This window comes from Eulemur rufifrons, chromosome 7 (assembly GCF_041146395.1).
Source record: "Eulemur rufifrons isolate Redbay chromosome 7, OSU_ERuf_1, whole genome shotgun sequence".
In the NCBI taxonomy this organism is placed as follows: domain Eukaryota; kingdom Metazoa; phylum Chordata; class Mammalia; order Primates; family Lemuridae; genus Eulemur; species Eulemur rufifrons.
In genome coordinates this window covers 6,177,593-6,192,803 of record NC_090989.1, presented here as the reverse complement: position 1 = coordinate 6,192,803, position 15,211 = coordinate 6,177,593, and the positions used below count along the sequence as shown (strand labels likewise).

The 15,211-nt window shown below is 40.3% G+C and overlaps 1 protein-coding gene across 1 annotated transcript; it reads right to left on the bottom strand.

The window, feature by feature from the left end:
- Positions 1-7,722: 7,722 nt before the first annotated feature.
- HMGN1 (high mobility group nucleosome binding domain 1) lies at positions 7,723-14,017 on the bottom strand. The gene is made up of 6 exons (XM_069472284.1): positions 13,772-14,017; positions 13,418-13,450; positions 13,300-13,329; positions 13,167-13,217; positions 9,805-9,933; positions 7,723-7,849 (listed from the first exon to the last, which is right to left on the bottom strand). Exons 1-6 carry the CDS (start codon positions 13,784-13,786, stop codon positions 7,802-7,804), a joined length of 306 nt encoding a protein of 101 aa, XP_069328385.1. The 5' UTR covers positions 13,787-14,017; the 3' UTR covers positions 7,723-7,801.
- Positions 14,018-15,211: the final 1,194 nt, after the last annotated feature.

Sequence of the window (15,211 nt, the reverse complement as noted above, 5' to 3'; positions counted from 1 at the left end):
TATTATTTTTTTAACTTTTACCAAACCAATAGGCAAAAATGATATCTGTTGTTTTAATGTGCACTTTACCACCAGTGCAGTTAAAATTTTTTTTATAGAAAACAATTTGTTAGTGAAGATGTGAAGAAATTAGAACCTTTGTGTATTGCTGGTGGGAATGTAAAATGGTACAGACACTATGGAATATAATATGGTGATTTCTCAAAAATTAAACATAGATTTACCATTTGATCCATCAATTCTACTTCTGGCTATATGCCCCAAAGAACTGAAAGACACAAACACATATTTGTAATACCCGTGTTCATAGCAGCATTGTTCACAGTGGACAAAAGATGAAAACAATCCAAATGTCCACCAACAAATGAATGGATAAACAAAATGTATATACATAAATGAAGTATAATTCAGCCTTAAAAAAGAAAGAAATCGTGACATATGCTACAATGTGGATAAACCTTGAAAACATTATGCTGAGTGAAATAAGCCAGATATAAAAGGACAAATACTGTATGATTCCACTTGTCTGAGGTCCCTAGAGCAATAACGTTCATAGAAACAGAAAGTAGAACGGTGGGTGCCAGGGACTGGAAGGAAGCAGGAATGGAGAGTTGGTGTTTCATGGGGACAGAGTTTCAGTTTGGGAAGATGAAAAAGTTCTGGAAATGGATGGTGGTGATGGTTGTACAACAATGTGAATATGTACTTAATACCAATGGACTGTACATTTAACAATGGTTAAAATGGTAAATTCTATGTTACATATATTTTACCACAATAGAAAAATATTTTTAAAATTTATATTTCTGTTGCGAATTGTCTTTTCATATCATTTGCTCATATTTCTATTGTATTCTTTTTCATATTGACTGTAGGAATTCATTCTATAGTTTGGACATTTAACCCTTTGTTACCTGTGTTGCAAATATTTTCTCCTAATCTAACATTTCTCAGGTGTTTGTTTAAATAAAACCATATAAAGCTGGGTGAAGTGGCAAGCATCTGTAGTCCTAGCTACTCGGGAGGCTGAGGCAGGAAAATCACTTGAACCCAGGAGTGTTTTTTAAGGCTGCAGTGTGCTATGATCCCTCCTGTGAATAGCCACTGCACTCAAGCCTGGGCAAAAAAGTGAGACCACCATCTCTAAAAAAAATAAAATAAAATATTTAAGTTCAAAATGTTATGAAGTCTGGCCGGGCGCGGTGGCTCATGCCTGTAATCCTAGCACTCTGGGAGGCCGAGGTGGGTGGATCGCTCGAGGTCAGGAGTTCGAGACCAGCGTGAGCAAGAGCAAGACCCTGTCTCTACTAAAAATAGAAAGAAATTATCTGGACAACTAAAAATATATATAGAAAAAATTAGCTGGGCATGGTGGTGCATGCCTGTAGTCCCAGCTACTCGGGAGGCTGAGGCAGTAGGATTGCTTAAGCCCAGGAGTTTGAGGTTGCTGTGAGCTAGGCTGATGCCATGGCACTTACTCTAGCCCGGGCAACAAAGTGAGACTCTGTCTCAAAAAAAAAAAAAAAAAAAAAAAATGTTATGAAGTCCCACACTCAGACTTTTTCTTTATGGTTTCTGAATGTATTACCCTGGAGAGGAAGGAAGGCCTTCTCCACTTCATAACTGTAAGACTATTCTCCAGACCAGACATGGTGGCTCACGCCTGTAATCCCAGCACTTTAGGACGCTGAGCCAGGAGGATCACTTGAGGTCAGGACTTTGAGACCAGCCTGGGCAGCATAGTGAGACCCTGTCTCTACAAAAAATAAAAACTATTATTCTTTCCTCTGGTACTTTTAGAGTTTTTCTACATTTGGGTTTTTAAATCTGTTCCTGTATGTGGTGTGAAGCAGAGATCTAATTTGTATTTTCTTAAATCGATAGCCAGTTGGACTGAAACTCTTTTTTGAATGGTCTCTTCCTCAGTGATTTGAAATGCCACCTTTATTATGTATTAAATCTGTTTTGACCTAGTCTATTTCACTGATGTTTTTGTCTATTCCTGCTCTAAAATCATATTGCTTTTATTACTGTAGTTTTATAGAAACTTTTGATACCTGGTAGGGCAAATCTCCTCTTATTCATATTCATTTATCAAAAAATCTGTGGCTAGTCTGTTTTCTCTTTCAGATGAATTTTAGAACCAGCTTTCCAATTTCCAGTGGAAATTCTACTTGGATTTTGATTGGTATTGCATTACATTTTTATTAATAGATAGAAAGAACTGGCCGGGCGCGGTGGCTCACGCCTGTAATCCTAGCACTCTGGGAGGCCGAAGTGGGCGGATCGTTTGAGCTCAGGAGTTCGAGACCAGCCTGAGCAAGAGCGAGACCCCATCTCTACTAAAAATAGAAAGAAATTATATGGACAGCTAAAAATATATATAGAAAAAATTAGCCGGGCATGGTGGTGCATGCCTGTAGTCCCAGCTACTCGGGAGGCTGAGACAGGAGGATTGCTGGAGCCCAGGAGTTTGAGGTTGTTGTTAGCTAGGCTAACGCCACGGCACTCACTCTAGCCTGGGCAACAGAGTGAGACTCTGTCTCAAAAAAAAAAAAAAAAAAAAATAGATAGAAAGAACTGACACCCTTAAATATTGACTCTTCTTTAGGAACATTGTATGTTTCTCGTTTATTCAGATCTTCTTTTATGTCAAGGAGTCCTGTTGGCTGGTGTGGTGGCATGTGCCTGTGGTCCCAGCTATTCAGGAGGCTAAGGATTACTTGAACCTACGAGTTTGAGGCTGTAGTGAGCCAGGATGATGCCACTGCACTCCAGCCTGGATGACACAGCGAGTCCCATCTCCAGAAAAAAAAAAAAAAAAAAGACTGTAGTCAATTCATATTTTTCTTTGTAGAGAAAAATGCTCATTTTTGATGCTGACCAAAAAACCATGTTGAGACCCAGAAATGTGGGACAGCAGTGTACTTTTTTGGCACAGTATCCAGCCTCCACTTATCCTGGTATCTAAGAGACCAATTTATCCTTATTAGCTCAATTAAATTTATTGAATTTAATATTTCATTTACATTGGTTTCAAAGATAAATGAAATAAGGAGAAGTGAAGCAGAAAGTGAGAAATCATGCAATGACCATTAAAGCTGCCTTTTAATATATTTCTTTTGAAAACCCAAATCAGCACTGGTGGGAATTACAATCTTGCACATTTTAATATGCAGCCGTATCTTTAGATATGAAACATCCAAGCATACAAGACTCATAACTATTCTTCTCTATGAATTATGCATAACAGATTAGTGTATTTAAAAATTCTTATATATAATTTGAATTTATGATCACTAGTCTTCATATATTTTTAACTAGAATTTTCAAAGGGTAACTGCTTTCAGAGATAAAATTTAAATATTATTTGCACTTATGAATTAAACCTAAAACACAACAGTTAATCTTTACAGTTAAAGATGTAAGAAAGCACTTAGGGACTTAACAAAAGCCATATTCTAACAAAATACCTCCAGCCAGACCTTGCAAGCCAGAGTTCTCCATTAGAATGCTCAATTTAAGGTTAAATTAAGTGTAGTTTTAAAGGCTTTCCTCAATAATATATATTGTAAAGGGGGGTAAAATCTGCCAGGAATCTAGATACTGTAAGCTCTGAAAATCACCCAGGAAGAGAAGCAAACGTTTCTTGAGTACCGCCTGCCGGCCACTGCATCATCCACTCTGACCCTCGGAGACAGTATTATCACAGCTCCAGTTAAGCCCTATTACTGTGTCCTCAGCCCTTTCTGTGGCAAGGTCATAGCATTTGCAAATGAGAGGCAGTGGAATGGAGCAGAGGTGCCACTCTCTAATGCAGATCCGCATTTGCACCGTATCCAGAGCATCTCGGGTCCCTGTGCAACCTCAACTCCTTCCATCGTTAATCACAGCACTACACGTTTCCACACCCTCAGAAAAATATCAAACACCCAAAGATTTTTGTGAAATCAGCACCTGTATGGGAATATGTGATTCTAAAGGTAGGACTAGCCATGTTGGAATTTTGAAAAAATAGCAGCTGCTTGTTAAATCGAATCTGTATCTAACCCTGACAAAATGTGTTTAAACTCCAAAGTTAGATGAACATTTTTTTCCTCCTAATACAAATATTTCTTCTTCTGTATTTTTCTCTCTTAATTTTATGTTTATGCATACTATTTTTAAAATACCCATTTTTATTTGATTCAAAAAATATGTATGGGGCAGGATTGGCAATGGGTGGTTGGCTCCTGGGACTGGCTGACTGGTACAAGGGGCTTCGGTATACTGTACTGCTTTGGGGCATGGGCAATATCATCCCTAAGGAAGAGTAATTTTTATAACTGCAATGGCCAAATTAAGGGATTGCCACAGAATGAACTATTAAGGAAGTATTAAAACATTTACAATTAAAGAAAAACCCAAATATATGTGAAGAAAACTCACTAACATGTCTAAAATAATTACTTTTGCTTCTGAGATTAAAGGGTTTCTTACCTTATATTTTTCAGGGTTTTAAAAGACATAGCCTAATTTTCACAATCTCAAAATAAAACAAATTGTTATGAATTGATGACCTGCTTTCCATCACCTACTGAAACATAATATTTAGAAACTTTCCACTGTCTTTCAATTAAGTATTTTTATTGCAAACTCATGGAACAACTGGGGATTATGATAAGCAGATATATCTTTAGATGTACCTGTGTGGCTTAGTAGAGATTACTCATTTTAGTTTCACAAAGCTTGTTTTAATGGGAAAAGTCTAAATGTTTGACAAATTATATGTTCTTGAAATAAAATACTATGCAGTGCTTACAAATGCTATATATAAGTACATTCATTGACATGGGAGAAAACTCACAGGGATAAAACTACAAAATAGGATGTATTAATATAACTACACCACTTTTGTACAATCATATAATCATAGAAAAGGACCTGAGGAAAATGCACCTTTAAACACCTATTTAAATAGTTGTCTAAGTAAGTGAATTAAAGTGTTTTTAGCTTGTTTGAATTTCCTGAGTTTCTTTTCTGGTATGAACTGCTCCCCTACTTCAATTGTACACACGTTTCTTGTCCCTGCACCTGCCCATGCTCTCAGCTCTCACCCCAACTCGCACAAAACACTTTTCCACACTCCTCCCAAACACTGCTACAACAGAGCACAATTTTCCCCTGGGGCCTCCATGATCATCATGAATCCAGGTACTAAGTACCAAGATCTGTGCCTTAAATCCTGATTAACCCACATTTGAGACAGGTCAAGTTCAACCTTTGAGAAGCAAAGAAAAGAGAATGCAGGGTTCTTGTTAACTGGTTTTTCTAATTAACCAATTAAAGATGGATCAGTTTGTTTGTACCATTAAGAAGTTACCTTCTTTATACTTTTAGGATGTCTGATATTGGTATGTCCAGCCAACTATTCTCATTGTTCAGAACTAGCTATTGAACTAGCTGTTTAAAGGGGAAGAAATTGACTTTCTGGTAAGCACTGATCCCAGAAAATACGCCTCAAAGTGGTTTAATTTTTTAAAAAGTTAATTGTTTTCCTTGACAGCTGAAGAGAACCTCCAGTTGATGGTTCATTTTATAAGATGGGAAGATGTATGGGAAAAAGGACAACGTGCAACCTTGGGGCTAGCAAACACCTGAATACTTGGTCAGATACATAACAAAGCAGGTAGGATCTTGAAGTACTTCCATTTTGACACCCTTACCTGTTACACTTTCTGAGAAAAACTAACCATTTCTTTAAATATATTCGTAGCAATGAGTTCAGAACTGAGAAAATCTTTGACTTGTAAACATTTTTCACCACTCCCAGGGGTGTAGTACAACTAAACCCTGACAGATGGGCCATAGGGTTAAAATTCATTAGGTTCTTCCCTTTCCCGCTAGTTTTTAGATGTCTCTTTTAACTACAAATAGACACATGCTAGACAAATTCTGGTACCAAAAAAATTGCGTAAGGGAGAGGAAATGTTTCAGTTCAATGTTTCAAATTTACATATCTAAAAACTCACCTATTCTGCCTACATCTACGAATTAAAGGCAAATTGGTTTATCTATTTCAGGCATCTGTAATAAAATGACCCCCAACAACTAGGGCACCTGGCCTCTAGTCCTTTCCTACCAGAGGTTGTCAAAGTTCTTTGGTGCCAGTCATCGCACGCGGCTGTCCTTGCATTTGCTTTTTGTCTGTAGCCTCACTATTCCCTATAAACTGCTCAATGATCCTTGCAGAGATCTGTGATTCCCCTAAGACTGTTTAAAGCATTCTTGCCTACTGATCAGTCCACGGACAAAGTAACACATCAAGAGTAGAGAAGCCTGAATTGTTTCAAGGTCCCCCCTCTTTAGAGATAACCTTGGCGAGGTCCTTTCTCTGGTCCAGTTTTGACATTTGCCACATCAGCACAGTTGCCCTACACGACCTCTGAAGACTATTTAGAGGGCAAAATGGAAACATACAGGGAGTATGAATTCAAATCCAGAAAAGTTTACCTCATACGAAGAGCTGGTAATTATGTATTTACTTTGCTTCAGGACATTGGACCGTTTTTCCATTATTAAATAAAAAGTCACAAGCAACTTCAAAGGACATGGACATTCAAGTACAGTGATGCACACAGTAACTTTTCAGTAAACAATGAACAGCATATACAATCGTCCCATAATACTGTGGTTTTTTGTACTTTTTCTATGTTTAGATACAACTGCCTATCGTATTGAAGCAGTAACATGCGGTATAGGTGTGAAGCCTAGGAGCAGTAGGCCATACCATACAGCCGGTGTGTGGGAGGCCCTACCACCTAGGTTTATGTTAAGTACACTCTGATATTTACACGGGACAAAATTACCTACCAATGCATTTCTCAGAATGTTGCCCAGTGATGCATGACTGTATTACAGAAAAATTCAACATTTTACTCCAAAAAAGCTTTGGAAGATCAAATGTGGAAATTCTCGGAATAAAATTTAAGCCAGAACTTAATCCATGTACTTCAAAACATTCTTTTGCAATTGAGATTTTATTGGTTGTGTTGAGGATGAGTACAGACATTTCAATTTGTACACAATTCTTAACATACGTACCAAAAATCTAAAAAGCCATTTTATTCTTTTTAAAAGTTATTCCAGTGACTTTCCAGCTTAAAATTTGGAGGCAAATTTTCCTTAAGAAGATATCAAGTACCAGTATCTTCAAATGTTGATAAGCTTTTACATAAGTCCCACTAATTTACAATTTATTATCACATATACTACATAACTCAAATTTTCAATCCTTCACAGCACATTAACAAAGTTATTAGGAAAACAGGACTACCATGACCAAAGATGTTACAGAGTATATGCAATTCTGACAGAGACAGCCATGATCAAGGAGTGGTTTTCTTTAGGAAACAAGTTTACTAAAAAACATGGGAACAGAAGTAATTTAAAATGTTCAAGACATTAAATGCAGGCCTGGGACTCCATATTGCCATTTAGTATGCTTTATATTATAGGATATAAAAACTAACCCCCATCTATGGAATGTTAAGCTGACACCCAAGCCAGTCAAAGCCTCCCATAATTCAATATCCCACACTATTTTCTGGTTGTACCAAAAAATAAACAACCAGCGAATGATTTCACCTCTTAAAAAAAAGCATTTACACTTAAAAAATGGGATGAGGTGGGATTCCCTCCTTCTTAAAAATGTTTCTAGAGCTACTAAAAAACTTGCATTTACAAAATAGTTGATAAAAATATTCCTCTGGATTGTACAAGAAGGGAGACAGGGACCACTGATAAGACATGGTATGTGATATTAATCAGACTTGGCTTCTTTCTCTCCTGCTTCATCAGAGGCTGGACTCTGCAAATCAAAGGAAAATTAATGATCAAATATTTGATTTGTCTTTGCTATCAGCTTTGAGATATTTAGCACTTAACACAATGTAGGTCTTATTTATATAACTTATTAGGTCTTCAAAAGGTCTATCCTCATTATTTGTAGATTCTGTATTTGCAAATTCACCTACTCTTATTAAAATGTTTTTGTAACCCCCAAATCAATACTCAGGGCACTTCCAGTCATTTGCGTTTACAGAGCAGGAAAAAGAAAAGTGAGTTGCCCCACATGTACGTTCCCACTGAGGTTATTTTTTCTTCTTGTTTAAGCTCTAATACTGTAAACAAGTATCTTTTTTTCAGTCTATTCAGTGTCACACATTTCACATCTTTCTGCTTTCTGTTGATGATTTTGCTGTTTAAAATGGCCCCCAAGCACAGTGTCCAAGTGCTATTTAGTGTTGCTACGGGCGAGAAGGCTGGGATGGGCCATACAGAGAACATACATGTATTGCATAGCTTTGTTCAGACATGAATTACAGTGCTGCTGGTTCTGGAGTTCAATGTTAACAACATACACTAAATGAGGTAATCTCTAAACAGAAACACACCTATGACAAAGTCATGTACTGATCAGTTGATGAACACATTGTCACCACAGGCTTGTAGGAACCTACTACCCCAGGTGCAATAGTTCTGTATTTGTGGCAACCTTATAGACTATAACCATGAATAAGGACAATCAACTGTAATGTGATGACAATATGTGCTACAAGATCAAGTTCTTCCTTTATATAATTGGAACTCAATTGATAATATCTTAATATCACACAATATTTGATGTGTGGTTAGAACTAGGAAATTAAAAGTTGACATAAATTTCCTAGTTTAGGATTAGTTGATCACTTAAGAATGTGATCCATAAGCATCAAAGTTTAAAAATTAATACCCTGAATTACTTACCTTTTATGTAAGCTTAGCCAATACAACAAACAAAAGAAAGGCTTGGAAAAAAAAATCAATAAGAAAAGTTTATCAGGCTGGACACATGCCTGTAATCCCAGTACTTTGGGAGGTTATATGAAAGGATCACTTGAAGGGCCAGGAGTTTGAGACCAGCCTGGGAAACACAGTGAGGCCCCACCTCTATAAAAAAAATTTTAAAAATTAGCCAAGTATGGCAGTGCATTCCTGTAGTCCTAGCTACTCTGAAGGCTGAGGTGGGAGGATCCCTTAAGCCCAGGAGTTTGAGGTTGCAGTGAGCTATGATCACACCACTGCACTCCAATGTGGGCCACACAGCAAGATCCTGTCTCTATTTAAAAAAAAAAAAAAAAAAAAACAACTTTACCAAAACCTTGCAGTTATTTTTAAGAAAAACCTTCTAAGTTTGTATGAATGCAGTGGTGTTTACAATTAATTGAGCACAACTAGCTGAGACTTCTTTGCTCCTTCTCCACTTCCACTGCTTCAACTTGACAAAAAAAGAAAAAGCTTCTTTTCCCCGTAACTTAAAAGAATGAAGATCAATGACACCGTGATTATCTGCTTGATCTAGGTTATCACTTAGTACTGTATAAGTGGCTATTTTAAAGAAAAATACAAACAAGGACATTTTCTTGATCAGAAATGAAAGTGGGAAAAACATGGCAAGCACAATATAAACAAGGGGAATGGATAAAAAAAAAAAACTTTTTAAACCAATCCAAAATATCAATACAAAACAAAGATTCAAGTATATCTGAAATCAAATATATTAAAATTTCTTGTTTGCTCACTTAAAAAAGAAGCCACTTACATATATACTTTCAAATGAGATCTAATTCATAGAAAATAATCTGTCCATTCATTTTGGGATACTGTACAAAACTTTGTTCAACATTATAATGAATAAAAACTATCTGTTTTATCTGCTACATAAAAATACAGAATTTAATTTCTCTGTTTAGAGTCAAAATCAGTAACACAAACACTTCTGACCTCCTCAGTTTTAGTTTCTCCATTTTCTGCAGGTAAATCTTCTTTAGTTTCTTGGTTAGCCACTTCGGCCTGTTTTCCCTTTGCTCCTCTTTTCCCTTTTGGTTGCACTTTTTTGTCTGAAGATTTATCCTATGATAAAATAAGAGTATATTTTAAGTATTAATTTTACCCTTACTTACATTTTCTAACTTGGTATCGATTGTATCCATGGTAAGTGCCATGTTAACGTTGTATCACACACCAACACATAAACCTGAGATAAATGACACACCTTTTACAGGAGATAACTTAAAGGCCACCCCTAGTAATCAGGAAAACAACGTATGCTAAGGAGATTGTAATAGTACTTCCACGTCAAGCCTCATTAGACATATGACGATAAATCCTAAAGCCTGAGCTACACTTCACCACCACTCTCGCCATCATCTACTGTCTACAGTTCCACACAACACTACAGATGAGGTGGAATACTGAAGAATCTCTCCCACTGTATCCCTACTCATCCTCAAATTTCTTTTAAGCACGAATAATCAAACTACCATTGTTCTGACAAGACTTTTACCCTCACATTAAGACCTTACACCTGAAAAAAGCATCATGCTCTGTGGTCACATTGACTATCCTGCTACAGGTAATCCCTTGATACAATGAGTAGCTAAAAGGATCTATTTTGAATTCATCATTTTCATTTATGTGTTTGAAAAATCTGAAAAGCACAGGTATGATAATATAACGACAATATTAAGTCCAAAATTTAAGCCATTTTAAAGCAATATAAAACACCACTTTTAGACACCATCCATCAATGGTAAGGAGAAACTTAATATTTATTCTCTGTAAATAAAAAATGTAGCAACAGCTAAATTAATTCACCAGCAGGTGGTATAAAAGGCCCCTATGGGTATTTTTTTTTTTTTTTTGAGACAGAGTCTCACTCTGTTGCCCAGGCTAGAGTGCCGTGGCATCAGCCTAGCTCACAGCAACTTCAAACTCCTGGGCTTAAGCAATCCTCCTGCCTCAGCCTCCCGAGTAGCTGGGACTACAGGCATGCGCCACCATACCCGGCTAATTTTTTTCCTACATATATTTTTAGCTGTCCAGATCATTTCTTTCTATTTTTAGTAGAGACGGGGGTCTCGCTCTTCCTCAGGCTGGCCTTGAACTCCTGAGCTCAAGCGATCCTCCAGCCTCGGCCTCCCAGAGACCCCTGTGGGTATTGACCAATTACTGAGTTAAAGGGCCATAAAGACATACAAGTAGATCTCCCGATTTCAATACTAAGATGGGGAAAAAAAAAATCACTGGAAGGTAGTCTGTATCAACAGTGGCATTCCATATATAAACACAGCACAATGACTTCTAATAATCCTACATCTTTTGGATAAATAACAAATTATATAAACAAATATATTTGAGATAACACTGCTACACGCATTGTTACCATGAAGTGTCACAACTGCTTCTATACTCAAGAACTATTCTTTTGTAATCTGGTTTTTAAAGGTTTCTCATAAATTTCATAACCACTATCCCAAGAACGTAAGAATTAAAAACCTGAAAAAAGTTAAAATAGAATATGCAATAGCCTGGACTTAAAATAATACCATTTGTAATCATTAACAACCTGTAAGCTACGTCAAACAAAATAGATCGGTTTCCTAAGTATGATGTTTCAAACTTCAAAATATTTATCTCTAAGGAAAATGATACAAGTCAGAAGCATACTGTGTGACCGATATGCTTTGAAAACAGTATGTCTGTTGTGTAGTATAAAACATCAAGGGCTTACCTTCTGTTTAAGACTTTAAATAAAGTCTGATCAATTATGAAGACAAAAGTGTATTACAGAAACTAATGTAAAAACAAAAGGAAAAAACCCTCCTCCCATTTTTCCTTTGGAAAAGCTGAACTGGTAAGTTAGTTCCTCCAGAACACAGACACAAAGACTTACCCTGTTGGCTTCTCACTCAGAGGAAGAAAGAAAAATGAAGATCACATCTGATGTCCCAAACCTACCGGGGTTAACTTTAACTGCTTTCACTTAAAAATTTATTTTATAGCAGATCAAGATGGACAAAGACAGAAAAGGAAGAAAATTCTAAGAGGAAAACAGGCAAGTATTTCAGCGATTTGGTTTATTAAAAAAAAGCAAAGAATCAAAAAAGACCGGTATAACAAAAAAAGTTAACTGCCAAGATTTTGTAACATGGTTGGCTAATTTTTTAGGCCTTCATGAAGTTTCCACAGTCCTCTAACTTTGTGTACAGAGAATTATTGCATTGTCCTCCGGTGTGAGAAATTCTAAGTTGATATACTACACCTACACCTTCCTTAAACCTTTATTTTTAAAAGGATCACAAAAACACAACTTTCTGTTGAAGAAAACATAGTTAAGGTTTTTACACTTAGCTCTGTAGGTTTAAATTAAAAAAGAGAAAAAACCCCTTGTTTTATACCTTTATTTAACAAGGACAAATTTAATGGTTATCCAAGAGATCCACAAAGTCAAAAATATTATCGTGCCTCTTTTGACTACTATGCAGTGCTTAAATTTCCACCTACACTTTTAAGACAGACATGATGGCATTAAGAATTTTTTTTTTTGAGGAGACTTCAAATAGCAAACTCTCATCTAAGTTTTGACTGGAAAGAACATGAAGAACGTACCGAGCTTTCCAGACAGTGGTTTCAATGCTATATTCAAAGATGAATTTTACCAATGTCTTACATATATTCTGCTTTTCCAAACAAGTTACCAAACATACATATACTCAAGAACAACTTCGTTCCAAAGACCTGCAATCTGATTCATGCAATCATGAATTTATTCTGCAGCAACCATCACGTTTTTCATAACTGTAAATACAATAGTTTTAGAACACTGATATTTATGTTCTGGAAGAACACAAGTCTTGATCTCAGCGCCCCCCTCTCCAAGAAGATAAGATCCCCTACCTTGACTTGGGAACTGCATACTTAAAAAGCTACACGTTCCCTTTCTCCTGGCCTCAGTCCTAACTTGGCTCTTTTATTGTCAAGAGAGGAAGTACAAGCATGCAAAGGACAAGCACCAACCATAATGTACACAACACAAAGAGTAAATTTCTTTTGTAGGCTTAAGTTAATATTTATTACTTTTTGTCATCTGAAGTTTACTAAATTCTGCAGCAGCTTAAACGTGACACATCATATTCACATAAGCTAGGCTAAATATAACCATTATACTTTACCCTGCCAGAAGAAAAAGTCAGTTATTAAAATACAAAGAAAATCCGAAGAGATAAATAAAATGACAAGTCACGTAGTAAGTAACAACGGAGCCTAAGACACCACTGTATCTTAAGGTAAGTTTTGAAACCTACCTTTGCTGCTGCCTTTTTGGGCTTCGTTTCCACTTTTGCAGGAGCAGGTTTCTGAAAGGCAAAAGTAGCACTAAGTTTCTGCACTGGGACGATCCCACGGAAAACAAACGGTTGTAGGGCTCGCTTTACTTACAGCTGACAGCCGCGCAGATCTCCTCTTGGGCTTTGAGAGAGAAAAAGGACAATCAGAGAGAAGGAAGGAGAGCAGTCTACACTAACCCACCCCCCGGGCAGAGGCCCAGCGCGCTCACCTCTTCCTTCACCGCGCCTTCGGCCGAGCTGACCTGCGGGGAGAGGCAGACGAGCGGATGGGAGCGATCCGCACACAAAAGTAGCCGCCCGCCCGCCCGCGAGAACAATGCCCGGCCGCGTGACGTCAGCGGCTTCCCGCCGCCCCGTTCGAATCGCCCCCGCGGCTGCTACGACCGCCGAACGTTCCAGAACAGCCGCCCCCCCGGGGCCGCCGCGCGGGCGCCCGCGGGCCTCCGAGCGCCTCCCGGGCCCAGCGCCGCCGTGGGCGCGGCGGGGCCTGCGCCGCGCGGAGGCCCGGCGGGGAGACCGGCGGCGGCGCGAGGGGGCGTGTGCGGGCCGCAGCCGCCGCTCACCTTCCTTTTGGGCATCTTGGCGGCGGGGAGGGCGCGTGCCGAGTGCCTGCGGGCCGCGGCGCGCCGAGAGCCTTCGCGAAGCTGGGCTGCCTGGCCGCTGCCGTCGCTCCCGCCGCCCGAGCTGCTGAGACCCGCAGCGGGGGCGGTGGGAGAACCGGATGGAACCGGATTGGGAGCCCGCCTCCTGCTCCCCCCGCGTCCCCCGGCCGCGGGCTCTCCCTCCCCGCCGGCCGGGCCGCCCCCCGCCCCCGCCCATTGGCTGCGGGGCCCACCCCGCCGCGCCCGCGCCGTGGCCCGCGTCCGGAATAGGTGAGGCGGGCCGTCACTCGACCCCACCGCCCCGCCCCCGTGACTGGGCGCCCCCACCTCCCCGCCGTCTCGCGGGGCCCCAGACTCGGCAAAGGGGGGCGGGGCCCCAGAGGCCGCTCGGGGCTCACGGTAGTTTGAAGCCGAGCCGCAAAGTGCGGTCTGCGCGCCGATTGGCGGAAGCTCACCACGTGAGCGCAGTTCCCCACCCACAATCCTCCTGTATACCTGGGCGTCTGCACGCGCCTTGAAAGCCGCAGGCTTATCGGGTCCCCCGACCCCCGGGGTGAACTGGGTTCGAACATTTATAGTCGTTCTCATAGACTGGGAAGGGAGAGGGACAAGGGATACAGGAACTGGCAGATTTTTTTTCCATCTCAGTCGGCAAGAAAGGTTATCTAGGGTTCCCAGCTTGGCAGGGCCCTGAGCACCAGGACCCAGTGCGCAGACGCCGCGGGGGAGGTCGTGGGAAGGGAAGCCGAGGCGGGCTTGCGCGGGAGCCAGTGCGCAGGCGCGGAGATTTTGGCCGCGCTTCGACTCGTTCCAGTACGCGGCAGGAGCTCCCGAGGCGTGGGCTCCGGCTGCAGGGTTACTGCGGTCTGCCCTTTCCGTGTAACTTTCTTTAGATCTCCGTTCCTTGAGGGGCTGCAGGTGCGGGAGAGTCGTTTCTGGGCCCGGAGCGGGGCGGCCGTTAGGATTGCGCACCTGAGAACCGTCCCCGACCGTCTCGAGCGCATCCCTCGCGGACCCCCGGACCTGCCGAGTCCTTCTGCGCTAGACGGTGTGCGAGAAGCACGCCCGTCAGGCGCCTGCTCTTTTTAAACCTGTTGCTCCTCTAAGCATCCTTTTAAGGTAGAAAAAGGCTTCAGGCTGGAGGTCTGACCTGGCAGCCCTGGAGCCAGTGAGATTGCACGTTACGCTTTTCTTTTAAGGAAGGAGAAATTTGAGTTTAAAAGGCCGAATTGAATTGGGTTATCTTAGAAAAAGGTTTTAATTGGAAAAATGTCAGCTGGAATTCTGGGAGAGGAAGAAACGTAGAAGTGCTTTGAGTCTAAAACTGGAGACAGGCTGAATGTCCACCAGCAGATAAAGTATGGCACCTTCACAGTGAGATACTGAGCAACTGGGAGAAAG